The following is a 26,318-nucleotide window of genomic DNA, read 5'->3' as shown; positions in this document are numbered from 1 at the left end:
TTTTTTTTCACTTGTGCCTACAGGTAAGCCTATAATAAGACTTACCTGTTGGCACAATGAATATCTCCTAAACTTGCACTGTTTAGGAGATATTCACACTGTATGCAGTCGGTGACCCCACTGGCGCAAGCACTATAAAGGGACGGCATGCACGTGCCATTTCTTCAGAGCTGTGTGCCGCGACTCTGGTGCACAAGTGATGGCAGCGCAGTCAGTCTAAAACGGCCAGAGCACTTGAACCCAGAAGGAAGACCGAGACAGAGCTTCCATCTGCACAGCAGTGACAACGTGCCCCTGGAGGGCTTTGTTCTAAGGTAAGTATTTTATAATGTGCTAGTATGCATTGTGCCGTTGTCTTGCAGGGTTTTTTTTTTTTTTTTTTCAAAGTGTGGTTTGCAATTACTTTAAATTAATTGTGCAATAACCACAGAACAGCTAGCAAGGGAACCAGATGATGTGGGTAACCCTTCTTCCTCTTTAATACACTGTTTTGCTGCGTGCATTAGCAGGTTGGCATGTGTGATGAAAGCTTTGATAAAAAAAAATATCCAGGCACTACTTCTTCTTGGTAATATTTTTAATTGCAAAAACAGATTTTAGATGCAGATGAATGTTTTTTTTTTTTTTTTTTTTTATGGCCTGCCCAGCACCACTTTATTAAAGCGGAGGTCCACCCTAAAGTGGACCTCCGCTCATCGGAACCCTCCCCCCCTCCAGCGCCACAATTGGCACCTTTCAGGGGGAGGGGGGTGCAGATACCTGTACAGTACAGGTATTCTGCACCCACTTCCGGGATAGCTCTCTGCGGAAAGGGGCGTAGATTACGACCCTTTCCGCAAGTGCCCGTCCCTTTCCGCAAGTGCCCCGCTGCCTGCTGGGAAACACACAGATCCCAGAGGCAGCGGGGACCGTCCTTATTGCGCAGCGCGATTCGCGCATGCGCAGTAGGGAACCGGGAAATGAAGCCGAAAGGCTCCATTTCCTGATTCCCATACCCAAGATGGCGGCGGCAGTACACGACAGACGATCTAGAGATCAGCTTCGGGTGCCGACATCGTGGGCGCGCCGGACAGGTAAGTGTCACGATTTTAAAAGTCAGCAGCTGCAGTATTTGTAGCTGCTGGCTTTTAAAAAAAAAAAAAAAACGCGGAGTCCCGGCGGACTCCCGCTTTAATTGATGTATATTGTACTCTTAACCACTTTAGCCCCCTGGAAGGATTTACCCCCTTAATGACCAGGCCATTTTTTGCAATACAGCACTGTCACTTTAACTGACCAATACAGGGCCGTGCGACATACCCAAACAAAATTGGTGTCCTTTTCTTACCACAAATAGAGCTTTGTTTTGGTGGTATTTGATAACCTCTGCAGTTTTTATTTTTTGCACTATAAACAAAAAATATATTTTTTATTTTCTAAAATCTATAAAAAAAAAAAAAAAAATGTATTCATCAGTTTAGGGCAATATGTATTCTGCTACATATTTTTGGTAAAAAAAAATTGCAATAAGTGTACATCAATTTGTGCAAAAGTTATAGCGTCTACAAAATAAGGGAAAGATTTAGGGACTTTTTATTGTTTTTACTAATAATGGCTGTGATCTGCGATCTTTAGGCGGCGGACAAATCTGACCCGAAGTGATGCTTTTTGGTGACCTGTGACCGAATACAGTAATCAGTGCTATAAAAATGCACTGATCACTGTAAAAATGGCACTGGCAAGGAAGAGATTAACACTAGTGGTGATCAAAGGGTTAAGCGTTTCCTAGGGAGGTGCTTTCTAACTGTCGGGGGTGGGCTCACTGGGCGTAGAGAGAGATCGCTGTTCCTGATCACTAGGAACAGCTGATATCTCTCTCTTCCCCTGTCAGAATGGGGATCAGCCTTGTTTACATAGGCAGAGCTTCGTTCTTCCTCTCTTCATCGCGGGTGGCCAGAGGAAATTGAGTCCGCTGGACCAGCGGGCAAGCGCCTGCTGTATTTAATGCCTGGGGCAACATATAGGTACCTGGCTTCGTGCAGCCGGACTGCCCTACCACAGTATATGTGCGGTGGGCGGCCCGAAAGTGGTTAAAGGAAACTTGCACTGAAATTTTGTAGACAGTAGTTGCTGACCTCCTCTTCTAAGCCCTTGTACACACGGTCGGACATTCCGACGGAGAATGTCCGATCGGACCGTGTTGTCGGATAATCCGACAGTGTGTGGGCTCCATCAGACTGGTTCCGTCGGAATATCCGACAGACAAAGTTTTAGAGCTGGGCTATAAAACTTTCCGACAACATGATTCGATCGGACTTTGTCCGATTGTGTGTAGAGAATTCCGATCGGACAAAGTGCCACGCATGCTCAGATCAAATTCCTAGACCAAAGCTATTGGCTACTAGCCTGAACATAGTCCCGTCGTAGCGAAATAACGTCATCACGTTACGTACGATCGGATTGTCCGACAACTTTGTCCGACCGTGTGTATGCAACACCAGTTTCAGACAAAATCCGACGGATTTGGTTGTCGGAATGTCCGACTGTGTGTACAAGGGCTAAGGATTTTAGCTGTCATGGTAATCTATCGTTTCAAGGCTTTGAGTCACTGACTTGGCATGTGTATGCAGATCGGGTGTTCTGGCTTCACTCTCTGCATACTTGTTCCAGAACAGAGACTCATTAAATATTGCACCCAATAACAGCCAGACAACTAGGTATAGGCTTATGTACTGTACATATATCAAAGTCCTTATGCATGCACAGGGACTGGTGATTAAAAAATAATGGCATGTCTGTATGCATGAGGAACTCGGAATACAAAGCAATACAGATGTAAACTTTGGGCTTGCCATAGCAGTAAAATAGTATACTTGTCTGCATTTGGGTTCTATAGTTGTATTGATAAATTTGTAAAGGGGATTGTGCAGCATTTTATTTAAAGTGAATCTGTTTTGCCAATGCAGAGCTTGGTATCTGGTTTTTAATGCAGATTCCCAGAAACACATTTCTTTACCTTATTTTCGATCCCTTTCTAACTGGTTCAGCATCTAGGAGTAAAGGGAAAGTCCGTTATTTCCTTTGCGTCTTTGCACTAAGCAGAGTGGTCATGGAAAGATGAACATATGTTCCTGGGAATGGCACCTCAGTCTCTATAGACATTGTTGAGAAAGCCAACTTCAAAATGACCAACCGAGGCACTGAAATGACAGCTCATTTCCCATTACGTCTATTGAGTGCAGACTGTCAGCCTTCTATTATACACAAGCACTTGCCCCTAGAACCTCACTTCATTTTAAAAACTACCCTCTCAGGTTACTTATAAAAGATGTTTTGCTGCTTAAGAATGTGTAAAAACCTTAAAGTGTTTGTAAAGCTCAGACGTGAACTATGAGCAAAGCATATCCTTCTATAGCGTGTACTTGTCTTTATTAACCACTTTCAGACCGGACCAATTTGCTGGTCAAAGACCAGACCACTTTTTGCGATTCGGCACTGCGTCGCTTTAACTGACAATTGCGCGGTCGTGCGACGTGGCTCCCAAACAAAATTGGCGTCCTTTTTTTCCCACAAATAGAGCTTTCTTTTGGTGGTATTTGATCACCCCTGCGGTTTTTATTTTTTGCGCTATAAACAAAAATAGAGCGACAATTTTGAAAAAAACGCATTATTTTTCACTTTTTGTTATAATAAATATCCCCCAAAAATATATAAAAAAACATTTTTTCCCTCAGTTTAGGCCGATACGTATTCTTCTACATATTTTTGAAAAAAAAATCGCAATAAGCGATTATTGATTGGTTTGCGCAAAAGTTATAGCGTTTACAAAATAGGGATAGTTTTATAGCATTTTTATTAATAATTTTTTATTTTTATTTTTTTACTAGTAATGGCAGCGATTTTTATTGTGACTGCGACATTGTGGGGGACCCATCGGACATTTTTGACACATTTTTGGGACCATTGTCATTTATACAGTAATCACTGCTATATAAATGCAGTGATTCCTGTGTAAATGACACTGGCAGTGAAGGGGTTAACCAGTGGGTGGCAGTGTAGGGGTTAAGTGTTCCTAGGGGTGTGTTACTAACTGTGGGGGGGTTGGGCTTTCTTTTAGTGAACACTGATCTCTGCTCCAATCACATGGAGCAGAGATCAGCGTCACTAGTTGCTAGGCAGAATGGAGAAATGCTGTTTACTTTGCATTTCCTCCATTCGGCCGCTCCGTGAGACGATCGCGGGGATGCCCGCGGCGATCGAGTCCGCGGGTCCCGCATCCGGACTCACTGAGGTCCCGACCAGCGCGGGAGCGCGCCGCCGGCGGCGCGCTCCCGATGGCAGGGCGGCAAATTTAAAGGAACGTACATGTACGCCCATTTGCCTGCCCGTGCCATTCTGTCGACATACATCGTCGTGCGCTGGTCGGCAAGTGGTTAAGAGCACTAAGCGTCATTTCTGTCTGCTGCTTCATTCCTCTGCTATCAGCATTAATCCCTTCTGCCAAGTTTTCTTGACACCAAGAGAAAAATGGGGACAGAGTGGGGAACTCCAGCAGATTGACAGCCTTGGTTCTGCTGTGAGCTGTGTGAAGAGGGGTTTGTCCCTTCTCTCCAATCAACTCTCGGAGCTCTTCTAACTGAGCTCTGCAGAGTGCGACTTAAGTTCTCTGCCCCCTGTTTTCTGACAGCTCAGACAAGCTTAATATATCAGCACTTTGAATGGATGTAGAGAAGAGAAGACTGCAGATAGACAGGTACAACTTATGTAAGAGGGTTTGTTTAATCGCTGTGTAACACCCAAGGCCAATCACTTCCCTGGGTATATGTAAGGATTTACAACCACTTTAATGTCCATAGTATGGGCACAGATGAACTTTATGAATTACTTTCTTACCTACTATCTTGTGGTTTACGGTCTCCTGTTATTTAGAAGATAGAAATGTGATTTTTATTCTAATATCAAATATAGAAATCCGTGATATGTGGATAAACTACCTATGATTTTATCTACATGATGTGAGATCCTTATTTTATTTTTTTTCTCTAATAATTGGAAGTTGTGATGTCTTTTCAACATATTACAAAAGTTTAAGGTCTGGTTCACACTGAGGCAGCACGACTTACAGCGCGACCTGGACGCGACCACTGCGGCGACTTGCAAAACGACTTCTGTATAGAAGTCAATGCAAGTCGCCTGAAGTCGCCCCAAAAGTAGTACAGGAACCTTTTTCTAAGTCGGAACGTCTTGAGTCGCTCCAATTAGAACGGTTCCATTGCACAGAGCGTGACGCGACTTGTCAGGCGGCTAATTCGCCTGACGAGTCGCCCCTGTGTGAACTGGTGTCTTGTCAAATAACGTCCTCCATCCGATAGTGTCCGCTGCGTACTGCGCATGAGCAGTACCCAGCAACACACATTCCGAAAATTGCCGAGGATAAACGGCACCTGCGCCGTGAGTCCAGGTTCTATCCCCACTATCCAAGTGGACATAGAGTAGGAATAAAAAAGAGCCGAGCCCAGCGAGGCCGAGCCCGAAGTGTGGCGAGCGAAGCTCGCCCGCGAGGGGCCCTCTAATATTCACAACCCTATGTCTGCTTGGATGGTGGGGCTACCACCTCGACTCACGGCACAGGCGCCGTTCATCTTCGGAGATTTTCCGAAGCTTCGTCTGCTCCGTACTGCGCATGCGCAGTACAGTCCGGACACTATTTGATGGCCGGACACTATACAGCAGAACACCGGCTCTTAGATGAAAGTTTCAACCTTGCGGAAAAACAAAAGCTAAAACAAACACTAATTTTTCACTTTCTTCCTGGCAGGCAGTAAGGGATGATAATGCCAGTGTGTTGGTACACTGCTCAGATGGCTGGGATCGCACCGCACAAGTGTGTTCGCTTGCTAGCCTACTCCTCGATCCGTTTTACAGAACTATAAAAGGATTCATGGTGAGAACAAGTCATAAGCTCAAACCTGAATATGTTGAAATACAATGTAATGTGTGGGGGGATTCTGTTTAATTTTATCGGTGGGTGTGGCAGCAACCACTAGAACAGAAAATGTCACCGTAGGAGGCTACTATCCTGTTCAATTCTTGTATTTGGATCCATACTTGGAATCATTGGAGCCAATTTAATAGAGCATAAAAGAGAGAATTTAATAGAAAATAAAAGACAGATGAATGGCCGTATTAATAAATAGGCAAATTTAAAGGAGCCACACTCTCTCTTCCTGTGAGACAAGGCAAAGTGATCCTAATGCCGCGTGCACACAACCGAATTGTCCGGCGGACTTAGTCCGGCAAACAATCCGCCGGACTTTCTAACGAACAGACTTGACCACACACGAACACTCCGAAAGTCCGGCGATTTCTAACTCTATGACGTACAGCACGTACGGCGGGACTAGAAAAAGGAAGTTCAATAGCCGGTAGCCAATAGCTTCCTTCTCGTACTTGCTTCAGAGCATGCGTCATTCTTAGTCCGCCGGACTAGCACACTGATGAATGGATTGTCCGCTGAAAGCCAAGTCCGGCGGACAAATTTTGAGTCAAAACTACTTTCTAGGTCCGCCGGACTTTACGATGAAAAAGTCAGCTGGAGCCCACACACGATCGAATTGTCCGGCGTAATGCGGTCCGGTGGACTAAGTCCGCCAGACAATTCGGTCATGTGTACGTGGCATAAGAGGGACCTAATCTGATGAATGGGGTTACTATGGTGTCCAAATCGTGTATATATATGCTCAACTTACATTTACCACAGGTGAGAGTCCTGTAAGCCAAAAAGCAGCACATGGTGTTATTATGAAGGTTGCTATATCCATGATATAATGGTGAAGGGTACACCTAAGCACTGAAGCTTGAAGCCCTTTTAGAAGCTTTGATGTGGAATGGACTGTATTATTTTTTAATGGATTGCATTCACCTGAGGAGACACATTGTAACAGTATCTGGCGGTATGAATGCACATTCATTTTTTGACCCGTAGATCACGTTTTTAGCAGTGTGGCACGTCTATCAGTATCGAGTTTCTTTCTTTTTCTCTAACCAAGAGAGATGCTATGCATGCATGGGGGCGTGGCTATGCATGTTGGGGCAGTTCCACCCCTTTGTCAAGCCTGCTATCGTGAAATCAAAAAAAGGGGCAAAAGATGAGGACACTCCCCGATAGTTAAGTAATTTATAAGCATAGTTTGGGACTTAATATGAATCATGTAGCCGGGAAGGTAGCAGAGCGTAATGATGTCTGGTGGGCCTGCTATCGTGTTGAAGAAAGCTACCATGGATGCGGTTGCTGCCATGGAAACACACAAACAATTATGAAATTACAAGAATCAGCCAGCCAGGAGTGAATATAAGGACCTAAAAGAGAAGTATGAATGCCCCATCGGCTCTAAGACTGAGAACCGAGCGATCAAACACCCCTGATCGCTCAGCTCTCTGCTCTTCCCCTCCAGCGCCTACTGGAGCGCTGGGCTGTGGAAGAGGCTGTCACAGGCCCTGGCTGAGACGCAGATCCAGCTGCTGGTCCACTCATCTGGGTAGATCCTGACCATATGCTTTGGGACCTTTTCAGAGCCTGGACTGGCTCTGTGACGCCAGCCGACAGGTTAAAAAGGGGTCACAGGAGTGCAGAACAAAACTGCACTCCTATGATCTACAGGAGAAATATAGCCAAAAAAGCTTTGGCTACACTTCTTTAATTGCTCAAATAAAATGAATTTATTGGAGATTTTGACTATAATACATCTAATGCAAGCAAAGTACCATTTTTTTATTTTATTTACCCATTATTACCTTTTACATTTGCAGATTTTTCAACTTAGGACCATTTATCATATTCAAGTATTTTTATGTTTGTGCTTAATCGCTCTTTGTTCAAGAAGCAAATTCTCCTCTTTTCTAGAATTGCACAAGTTGCATATATTAGAATTGCCTATATACAGTGCCTTGGAAAAGTATTCGTATCCCTTGAAATTTTCCACATTTTGTCACGTTACAACCAAAAAAGTAAATTTATTTTATTGGGATTTTTTGTGATAGACCAACACAAAGTGGCACATAATTGTGAAGTGGAAGGAAAATAATAAATGGTTTTAAAGCGGAGGTCCACCCTAAAATGGACCTCCGCTCATCGGAATCCCCCCCCCTCCGGCGCCACAATCGGCACCTTTCAGGGGGGAGGGGGGTGCAGTTACCTGGATAATCCAGGTAACTGCACCCACTTCCGGGCTAGCTCTCTGCGGAACGGGCGTAGGTTACGCCCCCGTTCCGCAAGCGCCCGTCCCCTTCAGCAAGTGCCCCGCTGCCTGCTGGGAAACGCACAGCTCCCAGAGGCAGCGGGGACCGTCCGGATAGCGCCGCGCGGCTCGCGCATGCGCAGTAGGGAACCGGGAAATGAAGCCGAAAGGCTCCATTTCCTGATTCCCATACCCAAGATGGCGGCGGGACCCGGCAGCCGAGCGAGCGATCGGCTTCGGGTGCCGACATCGCGGGCGCGCTGGACAGGTAAGTGTCACTATTTAAAAGTCAGCAGCTGCAGTATTTGTAGCTGCTGGCTTTTTAAAAAAAAAAAAAAAAACGCGGAGTCCCGGTGGACTCCCGCTTTAAATTTTTTTTTTTTTTTACAAATATCTGAAAAGCACGGCGTGCATTTGTATTCAGCCCCCCTAAGTCAATACTTTGTAGAACCCCCTTTCGCCGTTACAGCTGGAAGTCTATTTGGGGATGTCTCTACCAGCTTTGCACATTTAGAGAGTGACATTTTTGCCCATTCTTCTTTGCAAAATAGCTCAAGCTCTGTCAGATTGGATGGAGAGCGTCTATGAACAGCAGTTTTCAAGTCTTGCCACAGATTCTCGATTGGATTTAGGTCTGGACTTTGACTGGGTCATTCTACTGCATGAATATGCTTTGATCTAAACCATTCCATTGTAGCTCTGGCTGTTTGTTTAAGGTTATTGTCCTGCTGGAAGGTAAACCTCCGCCCCAGTCTCAAGTCTGCCCTGCATTTGGCTCCATCCATCTTCCCATCAGCTCTGACCAGCTTCCCCGTCCCTGCTGAAGAATAGCATCCCCACAACACGATGTTGCCACCACCATGTGTCATGGTGGGGATGGTTTGTTCAGGGTGATGTGCGTTGTTCGTTTTCCACCACGCATAGCGCTTTGCTCTTAGGCTAATAAGTAACATTTTGGTCTTATCTGACCAGAGCACCTTCTTCCACATGTTTGCTGTTCTTCACGTGGCTTCTTGAAAAATTGCAAACGGGACTTCTTATGGCTTTCTTCTTGCCACTCTTCCATAGGCCAGAATTGTGGAGTGCACAAGTAATAGTTATCCTGTGGACAGATTCCCCCACCTGAGCTGTGGATCTCTCAAGTTACTCCAGAGTTACCATGAGCCTCTTGGCTGCTTCTCTGATTAATGCTCTCCTTGCCCGGCCTGTTAGTTTAGGTTGACGGCCATGTCTTGGTAGGTTTGCAGTTGTGCCATACTTTTTTGATTTTCAGATGATAGATTGAACAGTGCTCTGTGAGATGTTTAAAGCTTAAGATATTTTTTTTTAACCTAACCCTGCTTTAAACTTCTCCACAACTTTATCCCTGACCTGTCTGGTGTGTTCCTTGGCCTTCATGATGCTGTTTGTTCACTAAAGTTCTCTAACAAACCTCTGAGGCCTCCACAGAACAGCTGTTTTATACTGAGATGGAATTACATGCAGGTGGACACTATTTACTAATTAGGTTACTTTTGAAGGCAATTGGTTCCACACGATTTTAATTGGGGGTATCAGAGTAAAGGGGGCTGAATACAAATGCACACCACACTTTTTAGATATTTGTAGAAATTTGAAAACCATTTATTGTCCTTCCATTTCACAATTATCTGAACGTTGTGTTGGTCTATCGCAAGGGTCCTCAAACTTTTTAAACAGGGGGGCCAGTTCACTGTCCCTCAGACCGTTAGAGGGCTGGACTATAGTTTAAAAAAAAAAAATATATATGACCAAATTCCTATGCACGCTGCACATATCTTATTTTGAAGTGAAAAAACAAAACCGGAACAAATACAATATTTAAAATGAAGAACAAGTAAAGTTAAATCAACAAACTTACCAGTATTTCAATGGGAACTATGGGCCTGCTTTTGGCTAATGAGATGGTCAGTGTTGCAGCCCAATCGGTGCCCGCCTCAACATCAGTGCAAGCCCCCCCCCACCATCACTGCAAGCCCCCCCCCTCACCATCACTGCAAGCCCCCCCCCTCACCATCACTGCAAGCCCCCCCCCCCTCACCATCACTGCAAGCCCCCCCCCCTCACCATCACTGCAAGCCCCCCCCCCCTCACCATCACTGCAAGCCCCCCCCCCTCACCATCACTGCAAGCCCCCCCCCCCTCACCATCACTGCAAGCCCCCCCCCTCACCATCACTGCAAGCCCCCCCCCTCACCATCACTGCAAGCCCCCCCCCTCACCATCACTGCAAGCCCCCCCTCACCATCACTGCAAGCCCCCCCCTCACCATCACTGCAAGCCCCCCCCTCACCATCACTGCAAGCCCCCCCCTCACCATCACTGCAAGCCCCCCCCTCACCATCACTGCAAGCCCCCCCCTCACCATCACTGCAAGCCGCCCCCCTCACCATCACTGCAAGCGCCCCCCTCACCACCACTGCAAGCGCCCCCCTCACCATCACTGCAAGCCCCCCTCACAGCCTTACTGTGCCAAACAATGTCTCACCAGTCAGTGTGTGTGCACATCGGCATCTCCTGCTGCTGTGTCACGGAGCTCACTGTGAAAAGTTTGGGCGCGCTGTGATAAAAGTCCCACCCCCCTCCTAGACCAGATCACCAGATGTGATAGACAGAACACTGCCTCTATCACACGAGCTGGTCTAGGAGGAGGGCGGGACTTTTATCACGGCGCGCCCAAACTTTTCACAGTGAGCTCCGTGACACAGCAATCTCCCGCTGTGTTACAACCGGCCCGCCCCGAGGCCTGACCTGTCAGGAATCTGGCCCTGGGTGGATTGGGCCAGATGTCCTCGGCGGGCCGCATGTGGCCCGCGGGCCGTAGTTTGAGGACCCCTGGTCTATCGCATAGAATCTCAATAGAATACAGTTATGTTTTTGGTTGTAACGTGACAAAATGTGGAAAATTTCAACTGGCATGAACACTTTTTCAAGGCACTGTATGTACATTCTTATTATAGTCCACTTTTAATAGAATCTCTGATATACTTTGTTTGCCTTTTATATGTATTTTAGTCATAAGTCCCCATACATTTATTTAATTTGTAGCAAATAAGTCTTTATATCCCCTCCTAGCTGGATGCTCTGCCAAACCTGTCTGGGGCGCCCTGTAATAAATGGTTGTTTTTCGGTATGATCGTATTACTTTTAGTACATATGTAAATACAATTGTAGGTGTCATTTAAACACCGCTTCATACTGTTTTTTTTTTTTTTTTTTGTTTTTTTTTGCGTTAAATGAAAATAATTTATTATGTATTCCTTTATTGAAAGGTACTCATTGAAAAGGAATGGATATCCCTGGGACATAAATTTTCTCAAAGGTAGGTAATAATTTAATTCTAAAAAGGATCACATAAGCCTGAAGGTTTTTTTTCTTTTAAACAAATTTTATTGAATGCACCAATCATATGTAAAAAGCATTTAACAGTAACGAGACTAAATTTGATCCAGACATTCAACCATCAGATTGCATACAGCATCACTGGGTCTGAATGTGTGGTCATGCATTGGGTGAATGAAATGAGATCGAATGAATTAAATTGGGTTGATACAACCTACATTGAGCAAAGCATGAGAACACGCACAGCGGAGCTCTGCTTTTGATAAAGTTATTTGCCTGGCTGTCATGCTGATCCTTTGGCAAATAAGGGCTACTGACTTTTCCCTGATTATCCTAATTATTCTTGGTCATTTGTTTAGAAACCAACATACTGCTAACACTATCCAACATACAGTCGGATAATTACTGTACCTATTTGTGTGAATCGATTACTAAGTGTTTGTAACTTTAAACCGTATCCGGCTGCGCTCACAGTGGATATCACCAAATTCAATTTGCACTCAATCCTTTAAAACTTTTTAGGTTGGCAGACAGGCAGTACTCTAAAGCTCAGGAGGCACAAAAAATACTGGCCCACATTCTGCCCCTGTGTATATCGGTCTGCAAAACCAGAAGATGACAGACTCTCGATCAGCTCTCTCAGCCAATGGCAGAGAGCGCTGATGATCGGAGTGTTCTAGTGAGGGGTGCCCTGTCCGTTCCGTCCTGTCCCGTTCCGTCCTGTCCCGTTCCGTCCTGTCCCGTTCCGTCCTGTCCTGTTCCGTCCTGTCCCGTTCCGTCCTGTCCCGTTCCGTCCTGTTCCGTCCTGTCCCCGTCCTGTCCCCGTCCCCGTCCTGTCCCCGTCCCCGTCCTGTCCCCGTCCCCGTCCTGTCCCCGTTCCGTCCTGTCCCCGTTCCGTCCTGTCCCCGTTCCGTCCTCCCGTCAGAACACAACAGCTCAGCGGGGGGAGATTGTTGGACTAACCTTACATGGTCAGTACAGCAGCTCCCGACCAGACATGTCCGTTTTTTTTTTTTCATGCAACCCACGGTGTTGCACGAAAAAAAAAAAACTGTAGTGGGTTCCAGGCTTAACTTTAACACCACCATTCGTTTTCTGCCGCAGACTGTCCTGCTAGCGGGATAGAACGGAAGGCCCTCCCGCCAGAACACTCCCATCAGAACTCTCTGCCATTGGCTAAATGCCTAAATACCATAACCTCATCACGTGGATCTGTGCATACCGGTGTGTTTATTAAAACGCATGCCGGTGTGTTTATTAAAGTGAAAGTACACTCTCTCAATCAACAGTAATTATTTTAAATCATTATGCTGCTAGCATTAGTAAACAGATAGGAAAGTATATTATAGTTGCTTGTTTTAAAGCTTTCATGTCTTGATGGGCATTTTTGTTGTCTTTTGTCGGGAGGAGGGGGTGAGAGGCTTTCTGAGCTAAGCATACCTTCCCATCTGCATACCTGAGCTAAGGGCAGATAGATTCCAAGTAAACTATATAAATCGCCTGCCCTTACTCAAGATGGCTGAGGATAGAAATACTACTGGGGGGGTTGGGGTCAAAGTGGTTTCTCAACAAAATAAAGCATGGATATACAGTCATGAACAAAAATATTAGAAACTGCATATTTTTTTGAGGGCTAAGGGCAACAATCCCATTATTTTTATATTTTTTGCATCGTAATCTGTTGTAATAACACATTGGTTTTCAACCATAAGCAGGTTTTGAAAAAGAATCACTCCTGTAGTGCCGGTTCACACAGGAGCGACAGGAGGAACTTAGCTGCCTGACAAGTCGCGCTCCGTTCTTTACTATGGAACCGTTCTAATAGGAGCTACTCAAGTCGCTCCGACTTAGAAAAAGGTTCCTGTACTATTTTCGGGGCGACTTGCATTGACTTCTATACAGAAGTCGTTTTGCAAGTCGCTGCTGAAGTCGTGTGCAGGTCGCGTCTGTGAGTCGCGCTGCAAGTCGTGTCGCCCCTGTGTGAACCGGCACGTATCTGTAGTCATTCTTTTTTTAACACTTTTTTTTACTTGGAAGCAGCTGCCATTGCTATAATTCCTCTGAATATGCTAGTTGACTGGCTGTTACACTGGCCCGCTGACTTCCAATACTTTCACGGTCGTTGGCCTGGAACATGTATGCAGATCAGAAAAGTCAGCAGGTCTTGCTCTTCAAACTTTTTCAAGTCTGTGGCACATTGTATCGCAGCCGGGCAACTAGCATTAGGAGAAGTAGAAATGACAGTCTCCACGTTTCTTTCAGGAACTGTTTCCTTCAAATATTGAACAGAAGCAATCATTTTATCTTATGCTTGTGTGAGTGTCCCTGTATAGAATGTGATAATGTCCATCCTTTGTATCTACTGCAGATGTGGCCATTTAGATGTTGAACCTAAAGAAGTGTCCCCGATATTCACACAGTTTGTGGAGTGTGTGTGGCACCTAATGGAACAATTCCCCTGTGCCTTCGAATTCAGCGAGAAATATTTACTAGAAATTCATGATCACGTCTACTCCTGTCAGTTTGGAAACTTACTTGGGAATTCCCAGAAGGAACGCATGGAACTTAAGTGAGTTATTTATGTTTTTATTTTTTTTACGCTGGCTCTCTGATTTACTTGAAAGCTGAACTCCAGTCAAAATTGAAAACACGCTTAAAATAGTTTTATGTATGTGTTGATCTATTTCTTAAAGCTAGTATAAATACCCTAAATCTGTTTTAATAGGTGCTTTCTCTAATCCTGAAGACAGCAGGGTTCTGGAAGCAAAGCAGTATCAGCCAATTGGGCTTTGCTGCATTACGCAGTCCTGACAGTTGTACATAGGCACTTTGGCTCTGGAAGATGTTATCCCCTCCATGACCAGGCCATTTTTTGCTATTCGGCACTGCACTACTTTAAAGTGGTTGTAAACCCTTACAAACCACTTTGACCTACAGATAAGTCTAGATTAAGGCTTACCTGTAGGTCCAAGAAATATCTCCTAAACCTAACCTATGCCTGTGTCCCATTGCAGGCCAGTGTGTCCCATTGCAGGCCAGTGTGTCCCATTGCAGGCCAGTGTGTCCCATTGCAGGCCAGTGTGTCCCATTGCAGGCCAGTGTGTCCCATTGCAGGCCAGTGTGTCCCATTGCAGGCCAGTGTGTCCCATTGCAGGCCAGTGTGTCCCATTGCAGGCCAGTGTGTCCTATTTTGCAGCCAGTGTGCCTGTGTCCCATTTTGCATCCAGCCTGTGCAGGGAAGAGAGGAGAGCCGCCTCCACCGCCTGATTAATCACAGCGCCGGGAACATCACAGCTTTCATTTCAATAGCTGTGTGTTCCCGGCCGCGCCGTCACACACAGCCTCTCCCTATTGTCCGGGCACTTTGATGGACAGATCATCCATCCAATTCTGCGGGTGATCTGTCTATCAAAGTGCCCGGACAAGGGGGAGGGGCTGTGTGTGACGGCGCGGCCAGGAACACACAGCTATTGAAATGAAAGCTGTGATGTTCCCGGCGCTGTGATCAAACAGGCGGTGGAGGCGGCTCTCCTGCGCTATACACCCCCCATGATGGGTGGCACCAGGGGCGGGGGGGGCAGAGCCCAGGCCACGCCCCATTTTCAGCTCCATTATCGGCCGTTTTTCTCTTTCGGCAAATTGCCGAAAAGGGCATTTTCGGCCGCTATGTTTCGGTGCATCCCTACTACAAACAATGGTAAATATACTGGAATTTTTATTTATTTTTTATTTTTTTATATATACTAGTAGTGGATCAGCAACTTATAAGGGAAATGTAATAGCACGGTGGGCAATCTAAAGCTCCATACACACGATCGGACTTTGTACAAACTTTCCCATGGACTTTTGTACAAAGGGCGTTGGCCGTAAGTTTGTATTGCATACACACAATCTGACTTTTTAGGCAACAAACACGAACGTAGTGACGTTTCAACGTACTGACCACACTTCAAAAGAGGACGTTCAATTACTCCAGCGCCACCTTTGGTCAACTTCTGTATTGTCTGATCTTTTGCATTGGTTCTGAGCATGCGTGTTTGTACTTTTGTGTACACACGGTTGTCAAAAAGTTTGTCCGTTCGCACAGCCAACAAAAGTCCGATGAAAACCGAAAAAGTTTGTCTGATGGAGCGTACACACGGTCGGATGTTGCCTTAAAACAGCTAATTTGCATGTTTATTGTCAAAAAGTCGGATTGTATCTACGGGTCTTAAGCATGTGGTCAACAAAGGAGTTGACGAACTCAAACTGTTGAATATATTGGCTAGACCATAGAAAGGAGAGGAATTCTGTTTCTTCACCACAGACACAGAAAAATGAGGGAGTGGGGCTCAGTCTTGGTTTAATTAGTTGTAACTAAGTTAAATAAATTTGATGGGGGGGAAAAAAATGAATAATAATTTTCTTGTTGAGATTGAATGAGTTGAAAAATATGACCACCCACCAAAAACCATAAGTGCATGGACTCCACTAGACCTTTGAAGGTAAGCTGTGGTATGTAGTACCAAGCCATCCGTAGCAGATCCTTGAAGTCCTGTAAGTTGCGAGGTTGAGCCTCTATGGATCAGAATTTGTTTTTCCAGCGCATCCCACAGATGTTCAATTGGATTGCGATCTGGAAAATTTGGAGGCCAAGTCAACACCTCAAACATGTCGTTTTGTTCTCCAAACCATTTTTGATGTCATCAGTCCAGGCCACCTTCTTCCACTGCTGCGTGGTCCAGTTCTGATGCTCTTGTACTCATTGTAGGCGCTTTTGGCTATGAACATGGGTAAGCATGTGCACCCTTACCAGTCTGCAGCCCCATCCGCAACAAACTGTGAGGCGCTATGTGTTCTGACACCTTTCTATCAGAACTACCGTGTTTCCCCGATAGTAAGACACCCCCGATTGTAAGACGTATCGGGAGTTTCAGAGGGGTCGGCTAATATAAGCCGTACCCCGAAAGTAAGACATATGTCTTACTTTCGGGGAAACACGGGGGTATTGCCGCCTCCAGTGGCGTACTAAGAGTGGGGCGGGGGGTGCGGGCCGCACCGGGTGCCACACCCTGGGGGGGTGCCAGGCCAGCGCCCTCCCCCTCCGACTGAAGAGACAGCGCCGTTCTGATCAGTCTCGGGCAGCGGCTGTCACTCACAGCCGAGCAGAGTTAAGCCGCCTCCCCCTCCTCTTGTATGGCTACACAGTGCTGTCCATGAAGGAGGGGGAGGCGGCTTCACTGAAGCCGCCTCCCCCTCCTCCTCCTCCTCCTCCATACACAGCACTGTGTAGCCATACAAGAGGAGGGGGAGGTGGCTTCACTCTGCTCGGCTGTGAGTGACAGCCGCTGCCCGAGACTGATCAGAACGGCGCGACACAACCACAGAGAAGGGGATTATTGCGCCAGGTCCCGGATCACTGCCGACAGGTGTCACTGGCTCTGTGTGCTCCCGGTACAGGTCAGTGCTGGTCATACAGAGAGAGACCAAGGAGGGGGAGGGGGAGGGGGGTGTGAAGAGATTCTCTGCAGCTCTTATTATGTAACCGCAAGATGCAGCTGAGGAGGACTACAAGTCCCAACATACCGGGCTGTGTGGGCTTACAGTTCTCCTCTGCTGAGCATAGCAGCTTTGTATTCTTGGACTTGTAGTCCTCCATAGTGCAGCCTTGCATGCTGGGACTTGTAGTCCTCTGTAATGCAGTGCAGCCTTGCTTGCTGGGACTTGTAGTCCTCTTCGGTAGCGCAGTGCAGCTCTGCATGCTGGGATTTTTTTCCAATATAAGACATACCCCGAAAGTAAGACATAGTGGGGCTTTTGGGGATAAAAAGAAAGTAAGACACTGTCTTACTTTCGGGGAAACACGGTAGCATTAACTTTTTCAGCAATTTGAGCTACAGTAGCTCTCCTATTGGATCTGACTACACGGACCAGCATTCACTCCCCATGTGCGTCGCTGAGCCTTGGCCTCCCATGACCCCTATTGCAGGTTGACCAGTTTTCCTTGGACCACATTTGGTGGGTTCTGACCAATGCAGACTGTGAACATGCCACAAGAGCTGCAGTTCTGGAGTTGCTCTTATCTCTATGCTTTCTTATTTTTTCCTGCTTTAAACACATCGTTGGGCTATGTCTGCTTTTTACCCTGTTTCCTGCTCCTTTCAATAAAGTTTGTTTTTCGATAAAAAAAGAAAACACATCACTTGCTGACTAAATATATCCTACACACTTTCAGGTGGCATTGTAAGATATTCAATGGTGTTCACTTTACCTGTCAGTGGTCATAATGTTATGGCTAATTTGTGGGGGGACAAATTTCTGCCGGTCTTGGTCTGTAGGCTTTAGTAATTGGTTACACCATTTGTCTTTTTGTGATGGATACAATACCAACATTTAGCGACCAACTTTGTATTATCAGGCCTAAGTGGAGTTTGTTCTGACTCTAGTTGTTGTACAGTCACATTATGCAGGCCAAGCTGTGCAAACACTGCCCGTTGTAATTGTGAATACACCAATTCAAAATGAAGAGATTGTGTGATATTTTAATTTTTTTTTTTTTTTTTTACTTGCCATGGGAAATGGAAATACTTCTCTTATGTCAAGCTACTCAGATTGAAAATTAGATCTGTATTAACAGCCAGAAATCCATTTTATGAATTTCTTTATTTTACAATAAAACAATTGCGTTTTGCCCAGTTAATGTAAAATAAAGACATTAATAAAATAGATTTTTGCAGTTAATCTCTTTTACACTCTGCAGTTCGGATGGTTAGAAGACACTCCTATAAATTGAGAAAATCCAAAAAAAACAGAATCGCTTAAATGATCTGTTCTAAACTGCCACATATTTTCCTGCATTTAAAAAAAAAAAAAAGTTTTTTTGTACTTTCGTGGACCTTAACTTATTCAGTCTAATCTCAACAGAATTTATGAAAATACCCATTCACTGTGGCCATTTCTACTAGAACGGAAGCAGGAGTTTGTGAATCCATTGTATATCCCGAACGCTTATAAAACACTTCAGCCAAATACGCTTCCATTCTTCTTCAAGTAAGTTCATTCCTCTTTAAATCCTTTTTCACCTGTTTGTTACATTGTTATAGAGGAAGTAAACCCTGATGGGTGTTACTTCCTCTTTGATTCCCTGCAAAGGTAAAGCATAATGGACTACTATGCATCGCATAGTACCCCATTATGTGTCACTTACCTGACACAGGAGCCAGCGAAGTCACCGCTGTCCCCTGTAGTCCGGAGCCTCCATCTTGGTGGGTCTCGCTGCTCGGGCGCTGTCATTCAACCGAGCCGCGATGACGTCACTCCCGCGCATGCGCACGGGAGCCGCTTTTCGCGGCACATCACCGTTAACGGCGGCGCGCTCAGTGCACCTGCGCCGCTGTCTACGGCGCATACGCCGTAGACAGAGGTGCCTGTCTTTTGGCAAATATCTCATAAACCATGTAGTTTTAGGAGATATTTCTTGGACCTACAGGTAAGCCTTAATCTAGGCTTACCTGTAGGTCAAAGTGGTTTGTAAGGGTTTACAACCACTTTAAAAGCTAGCAGTGTTGCAGCATCCTGATATTTCCCATACCGATTTCAGAAACCAAAAACAGCAGCTCCCTGAAAGGTATAGAGATTAAAGAGAAGTATGGGATTTTTCTTTCTTTTCTTTTTTTTTCTTTTTTTTGGGGGGTCATACTTGCCTAGGTGGATGCAGCATTGGCCTAATCTGTCCCCCGCCGACTCTAAAACTAACAACCAAGCGATCAAACACAGCCAACCGCTCAGTTCTCCGAGCTTCCTGAGCAGAGAGCCAGTGACTGTCTGTTCTGCCCCCACACTTACTGAAGCACGGGGCTGTGGAGAGTGTAGGAGCAGCCAGCTTTTTTTTTTAAGACTTTAACCATGTGAGTAAAAGGTGACTATTTTAAAGTCTATATCACTGCAAACTGAAACCCCACTCGGGAGTCTTCAGGACCCTGTTAGAACCCCAGCTAATCAGAAATGTTCACATCAGGCTGCGACGTGGGCACTCGGAAAAGAGCCTGAAGTCCAAAAGAAAGTAGACTTACAACTCTACAAACATAGAATCTGGTAAGTATTTGGTCCATTTTTTTTTTTTTTTTTTTTTTTTTAATAAAAACAAATTCAATGTAGAGGATTAGCCTGAGGTAGGTGGGCTGATAGGGTTGTTTTAGTTTTAGGTGCAACTGCCTGGAAATAGCCTTAACAAAAGTCTAGGGACCAGAAGAATAGTATAATTATTGATTATATATATATGTATATGTGTGTATATATATATATATATATATATATATATATATATATATATATATATATATATATATATATATATATATATATATATATATATATATATATATATAAAATTATTTTTTTTTTCCTAATAACGTTTGCAAATATAATGCAAACTGAATCTTCATATAAAGCTGTGTGTATTTTTCATCATTAGTCTTTAATCGGTCGGCTGTTTCTGAAATAAAAATACGTGGAAGTGAATTTATCCTTTAGGCCCCTTTCACACATGCGGACATTATGTCCGTATTTCATCCATCCGTTTGCGGATGAAATACGGACATACATGCATCCCTATGGGATAGTGGGTGTCTGCGGATGAGCATCCACAGACACCCGCTATTGTCCGCCTCCGCTACTGTCCGATTCTGCAGATGGAGGAAAATCCTATTTTTCTATCCGTCTGCAGATCGGATGAACACGGACAGACGGTCCGTGCTCGTCCCATCCCCATAGAGGAGAACGGAGAGCTGACAGGGTGATTCCTGCACAGTGTGCGGAGACCGCCCTGTCCGCCGCCGGCTCAGCGGGGACAACGGAGCGATCCCCGCTGAGCGAGCGGATCATCACATGGCAGATCATTACTGATCTGCCCCGTGTGAAAGGGGCCTTACGAGTGGTACTTACTCTTAAAATGCTTGAAATACAGATCTGTTGATTTTGATCTATCTACTTATATAAATGAAAGCTATGTTAAATCTATTTCTGAAGGTTCTGGTGTGGAATGTACAATCGTTTCGACAGTGGAATGCACCCAAGACAATCTGTTCTGGATTACCTGCTTGAATCTCTAAACCAAAAAGCAACTTTAGAAACAAGTAAATCTGCAATGGAAAATGTAAGTTTTCTTGGTCTGTTATCTGGACCATATTTACTTTGCAGGCATTGCATGTGGATCCCTATTTCTAAAATGTTCGGGGGGCGGGGCAGCACATTTTTTCATACTGATCATTTTATTTCTTTTGTTTTTTACTTTTTTTTCCATTCCGTCTACAACCCTTATATCCCTTAAAGATAAATCCATCTGCAGACATTAGTAATAATCAAAATCTCTTCTTGTAAATTGTTATAATGATGCAGCCTTACTTCCTGGAAGTTAGATTGTTTTTGCTTGTATCCTCTCCCTGTAAGAACAGAAGTGTCAGTTTGTAAGACCATATTTCAGTTTTCTCTTGAAGGGCTTTCTTTCAAGGCAAGTATTTCATAAGGTGCTAGTATGCGATGCATACTAGCACATTTTGCCATTGTCGTGCAGGTGTTATTTTTTTTTTTTTGTGTGTTTTTTTTTTTTTTTTTTTGTGTGGTTTTTTTTTTTTTTTTTTTTTTTTTTGTCAGCAGTTAAATAAAGGCGTTTCATGTATCGGACCCTCACTACAGCACCTTTTTTGCTTCTTTGAGATCTCAAATTGTTTCTCTCTGCCCTGCAGAAACCACCCTTTGAACTCTTTAGGTGATCTCTCCTGCAAAATGGCCTTCTTGGTGGTGGCGAGATCCTGCACATGTGCAGTAGTGACAGAGAGCTTTGGGATGGTTCTCTACCACCTACACACAGTATACTGCCGCCATTTTGTAATGCCAGAATTATGGCGGTGAGATTCCAGACATGTGCATTAGTGATTGGTGTCACTACTGTTAATGGTTGGGATCTCTTTGCCATATTTCTGACGTTAAGATATGGCAGTGAGATTGCGCGTATGTGTGGTAGAGACCGTACAGACTGGTCTTTACTCTGCATGCGCGCAGTATCTTGCTGATGGTGGGAGCAGAGGACACACTGCAGATGCGTGGCGATATTCACAGAGTAAGAGTGACTGAATTTTGCATTCAACTTAAACCTATAGCTCTAATCAAATAAGCAAATGCTCATCCCACATTATTATGACCTTTTTAATCTGAAATTCAACATTAAAAATAAGGGAGATACAAAAATACTATTTCACATCCTTTATCAATCTTTTATAATTATGGAACTCATTCCTGTAGACCCTCACACTACTAAGTAGATTGTAAAATCAAGATTGTTCAGTGTGTGGCTTGAAACCTGAATAAGAAATTAGCATTTGGAGAACGACCAGTTAACGCCATTCAGGGCAGGGCGAATGATAACTGGAGCGCTTGAACTTTTTATTTTTATTTTTTACACATACTTTACTATGCAATATGTCTTCTAAACTGAAACCAAATATACAGTATATTGAATTATTGAAAATGTAATAATCAGTAGTCATTGTTATCAGTTTAAAGAGGAAGTAAACTCTCCCACTCTGATGCTTCTTTTCATTTAGTCCATTATAATAAGTAATTATCAGACTATAGCCACTGTAATCCAGCCCAAATCGCATATTACTTACTGTTTAAAGAAACTTTAAAAAACTTGTTTCCAGGGGTTAGGCAGCGCCATCTTAAGTATTGTTTTCTGAGTCCACAGTGGAATGTATTTCTGCCCTTATATTGAGCACTTCCTGTACTGTTAACCAAGCCTCCTTTTCAATCCAACGTTTCTATGGCAACCCTGCTTCCCTGTTCATAGCTGACTTGTTTATTTCATAGTATTTACTTGTGCCGATGTCTGTTTCCCTTTGTCAGACTTATCAGCTTCAGCTGATAAGACTGCAGTAATGGCCAAGTTTAGACTGTATGTGAGGTCACATGGTGTGTAGGAGGAAGCTCTTAGTGATTAGCAGAGTTCAGTGTTGTGCCGTAGGAAGTCCTGATAACAGATAGACAAGCACATAGAGAGTGTGCCGTAAATCGGGGGAGATCTGGGCATGCTCAGTGACTTCATAATACAGAACAACAAGGATTACAACAATACTAAGCAAGTAAGGAGATATCTACAAGCAGTGTTCATTAGGGTTTTTTTATGCTGATTTACATGGGACAAAGTTGTGGGGGAGGGTTTACAACCATTTTAATAGCAAGTATTATAATTATGTCAAAGGTATTTGTTTACATTTTTTTTTTTTTTTATTAGAAACTCCTTAAGCAGAACAGCCCCCTTCAAGACCCATCCTCAACGCCAAAGTACTTTGAGCCTGCATCGGGAATAGAAGACCTAGCTGATGATCTCCTGGATGCTGGTGAAGGGTACCCAGATGCTCATCTCTCCAATGGTTCAGTGGAAAACTTTGACAGTGTTGTATGTAAGAAAAATGAAATGACAGAGGAGCAGCATGGAAACAACATCTATAGCCTTGCAGGCTCACAGGAAAGGTCTTTATCGGAAAACCACGCTCTGTCTTCTAATGAGACCAGTGGGACTGCCAGTGATGCTGCATCACAGCACTTATCAAAAGGAATGTAAAGAACAAAGCTGTTAATTTTTGGAAAAGGGAGATTGACTGCTTAAAGCTGGTATCGTAAGCTTTGCTCAGTGTACAGCTGCCATGTTTCTGTGAACAGTTTGCTGTTCACCAGGATCATTTTTTATACCTCTGGCCAAATCATCAGAAGTAGATGTTCATCTGTCCTCTTTAATCTGAATTTGGGGGGGAAAAGCATCTGAATCCCTAATTAAATGCAGTATGTTTGGAGTTATGGGTAAGTAATGTCATGGACGGGTGCTAGGCGACAGTTAAATTAATGCCAATAAAACGCAGCATACCATATTTAATACCTTGTGTATAGCTGCTGATCAAGCTAAGATGGAATATCACCATCTTTCCAATAGCATAGAATGCTGCTTAAAAGAGAAGTATGGGACTTTTTTTTTTTCCAGTATCATACTTACCTCGGTGGATGCAGCATCGGTCTGATGCTGCATCTGTCCCCCTGGCACCTCTGCGCTGAGAACTGAGTGATCGAACATCGCTGATGGCTCTGTTCTCTTAACCCCCCCCCCCCCAAGCAGAGAGCTGCTGACTGTCAATCAGCAGCTCTCCACTCTGCTCCTCCTCGTTCACTGGAGTGCTAAGCTGTGGAAGGGCGGGTAGTGGATGTCTCAGGCTCTCAGCGGCTTGCTGAGAGGCTCGGCCCGGTGTCAGTCCAGGCACCTGGCGGATCTAGACTTCCATTGTAGGGATGACTCGGTGCCTGGACTGATTTCTGTGACTTCAGTCCGCTTTTTGCTGAAAACGGGTCACAGGAGTGCAAAACGAATTGCACTCTTGTGACCCATAGGAGAAGCCCAGCCAAAGAGGCTCAGGCCGGACTTCTCCTTTTTAATGAAGTGCTGACCTTTGGCATTAAAGTAGTTCAGAAATGTCCTTCGTCTTTGTTTTGACAATGGGAGATATTTTCACTTTACCCGTATTTTGCAGTATTTATTGAAATATGATTCCATGATCAAGTGGATGGTGTTTTACACATCCAACATGGGCAAAAAAACGAAATTGGAAACCCGTCCAAAGGGTAGATGTGTGCTTTATCAATACCTGCCAAGAAAGAGATTTCATTTATTAACATGTATAGCTGCACTTTTATTTGTTGTCGAAAGAGTTTGAATGTAATTTTTAGACCTCTACACATTATTTAAATCTTTTTTTAATGATTTGTGGTTTCCCCTTGTTTACATCATCACATTAGATACAGCAAATATTGACTGTGACGGTAAAGGGTTTTCATTAAAGGCCAATCCCACCTAGGATGTGTAGTTGCCGGCCGCCTGAAGCATATGCTAGCCTTTATTATCTTTTGGGTGGCTGTAGAATTCCCAATTTAAAGGATGCAGTGAACGCTAAGCCTAAAGTTGGTCTCCTTCCCTCTGATGGCTTCTGCATTATCTAGAACAAACCAATAACTGGGGAATCCAGCTACGAGAAAGGGAAACCTCTTTTTTAGGTAGATTTGTCTTTTTTTTTTTTTTTTTTTATTCGATCTTCAACGTTTTCTACAGTGCTCTCCCCAAAACACAGGGTTTATGTTATACTGAAGTGTGTGTTGTCTCTGATGCCCCGTACACACGACCGGACTTTAACATCCAAAGTCTGACGGAATGATTCCGGCAGACTATTCGATCGTGTGTGGGCTGCAGCGGACTTTTGATTTGCAAAAGTCTGACAGACTTTAGAAATGGAACATGTTTCAAATTTTTCCGCCAGAACTCTGCCGGACCCAGTTCCTACCGAGAAATCCGCTCGTGTGTATGCTAGTCCGACGGACAAAAACCGACGCTAAGGCAGCTATTGGCTACTGGCTATGAACTTCCTTATTCTAGTCCAGTTGTAGGTCATCACGTTCGAATCCGTCGGAGTTTGGTGTGATTGTGTGTGGCCAAGTCCGCTCATTTGGAAAGTCCGTCAGAACTCTGTCAGAACTCTGTCAGAACTCTGTCAGAACTCTGTCAGAACTCTGTCGAATGTCAAGTCTGGTCGTGTGTACGCGGCATTACACCCAGTACAGTATGAACTGGAAAAGTGACCGCAGTTTCACTGGTTGGCTAGTTGCTGTGGAGCTGCACTTAATATTTGCTTCAGATTTTATAAAGTATTTCTGTAAATGAACAGTGTTAATACCTATGAGAAATAGTAGATCATTCACGGAAGTAATCTCTCGGTCAAAGTTGTTGATGGTATTTGAGGTCTAGGAACAGAGAAACATTGTGCAACACTTTCTACACCAGTCCTCAGGGACTGTTGGCAGGTATGCTTACATTCCAGTGTTGGTTAAAGAATCAACGGTAAAATAGTACAGTGTGTAGAAACCGTTTTTGCAGAATACACTTGGGATCCTAACGCGAAGACATTGAAAATCGCTGTTGGCCTCTAAAAAAAAAAAAAGCTTGTAAATCCCTACTCGTGCTTCTACAACAAAATAAATAGTTACACATTATTAAAAGAGAAATGTTACAATATACATATTTATACATTTTTTTTATAAGTTCTGTACAGTATTTTTTTCTAATGTTAGTTGCTAGCAATATTTTACCTTAATTTGTAGTCAATCGCAAGAGCCTTCAAAAGAAAAGTAAAATGGCAGCTTCCGTGAATATTTTTATAATTCTAGAAAGAATGTATGTTCTCTGTTTATCAGGATTCCAGATAGTGTTCATGGTTAAAGGGAAAATAGTCCAAGATTCGACCTGAAATTTACAAGTGCAATTGTGGATTTGGCAGGTTGATTGATTTTCGGGTTATAAGTAATGTCAGGCCTATCACAAATGTGATCTGAGATTATGCTACGTATACACAGAACAATCTACTGCTGTTGTGAAAATCACGAAACTTTTTAGATATTTGAAGACCAGTGATTGGCCTGCATTACTGTTCACATGGATCACATGGGAGCTTTTTATGCCAGTCATTATGTAGTTTGAAGAATTAAGATGCAAATATATCAATAAGGTGAATATTGCTGTACCCCCAGTTTGGAGGCTAATAATCAATTCTTTTAGTGAAACCCACCCACCTGGGTGGAGAGAGAGTGCTGCTAGCCCAAAATATGATTAATTTGAAAAATTGCTCCCAAGGGCCTATAGGCAGCTAGAAAAAGTTGGAATATATATATATA

The 26,318-nt window shown here is 44.1% G+C and overlaps 1 protein-coding gene across 2 annotated transcripts in view; it reads left to right on the top strand.

The window, feature by feature from the left end:
* Nucleotides 1–26,054, top strand: part of MTMR8 (myotubularin related protein 8) — a 74,116-nt gene extending 48,062 nt beyond the window's left edge. The window contains exons 9-14 of one of the 2 annotated variants that reach the window (XM_077475898.1): nucleotides 5,798–5,923; nucleotides 11,507–11,556; nucleotides 13,945–14,145; nucleotides 18,480–18,605; nucleotides 20,583–20,709; nucleotides 22,846–26,054. In XM_077475898.1, the coding sequence (XP_077332024.1) occupies nucleotides 5,798–5,923; nucleotides 11,507–11,556; nucleotides 13,945–14,145; nucleotides 18,480–18,605; nucleotides 20,583–20,709; nucleotides 22,846–23,175 (960 nt within the window). In that variant the 3' untranslated portion in view covers nucleotides 23,176–26,054. The remainder of the gene's footprint in view (nucleotides 1–5,797; nucleotides 5,924–11,506; nucleotides 11,557–13,944; nucleotides 14,146–18,479; nucleotides 18,606–20,582; nucleotides 20,710–22,845) is intronic. The other variant, XM_077475982.1, reaches the window with a different exon arrangement.
* The last annotated feature ends 264 nt before the right edge of the window (nucleotides 26,055–26,318 follow it).

Source organism: Lithobates pipiens, unplaced genomic scaffold (genome assembly GCF_037356315.1).
Source record: "Lithobates pipiens isolate NorthernLeopardFrog02 unplaced genomic scaffold, aLitPip1_a1.2 Scaffold_1, whole genome shotgun sequence".
NCBI lineage: Eukaryota > Metazoa > Chordata > Amphibia > Anura > Ranidae > Lithobates > Lithobates pipiens.
Note: the sequence above shows the minus strand (reverse complement) of the source record. Positions and strands in the feature narration are given on the sequence as shown.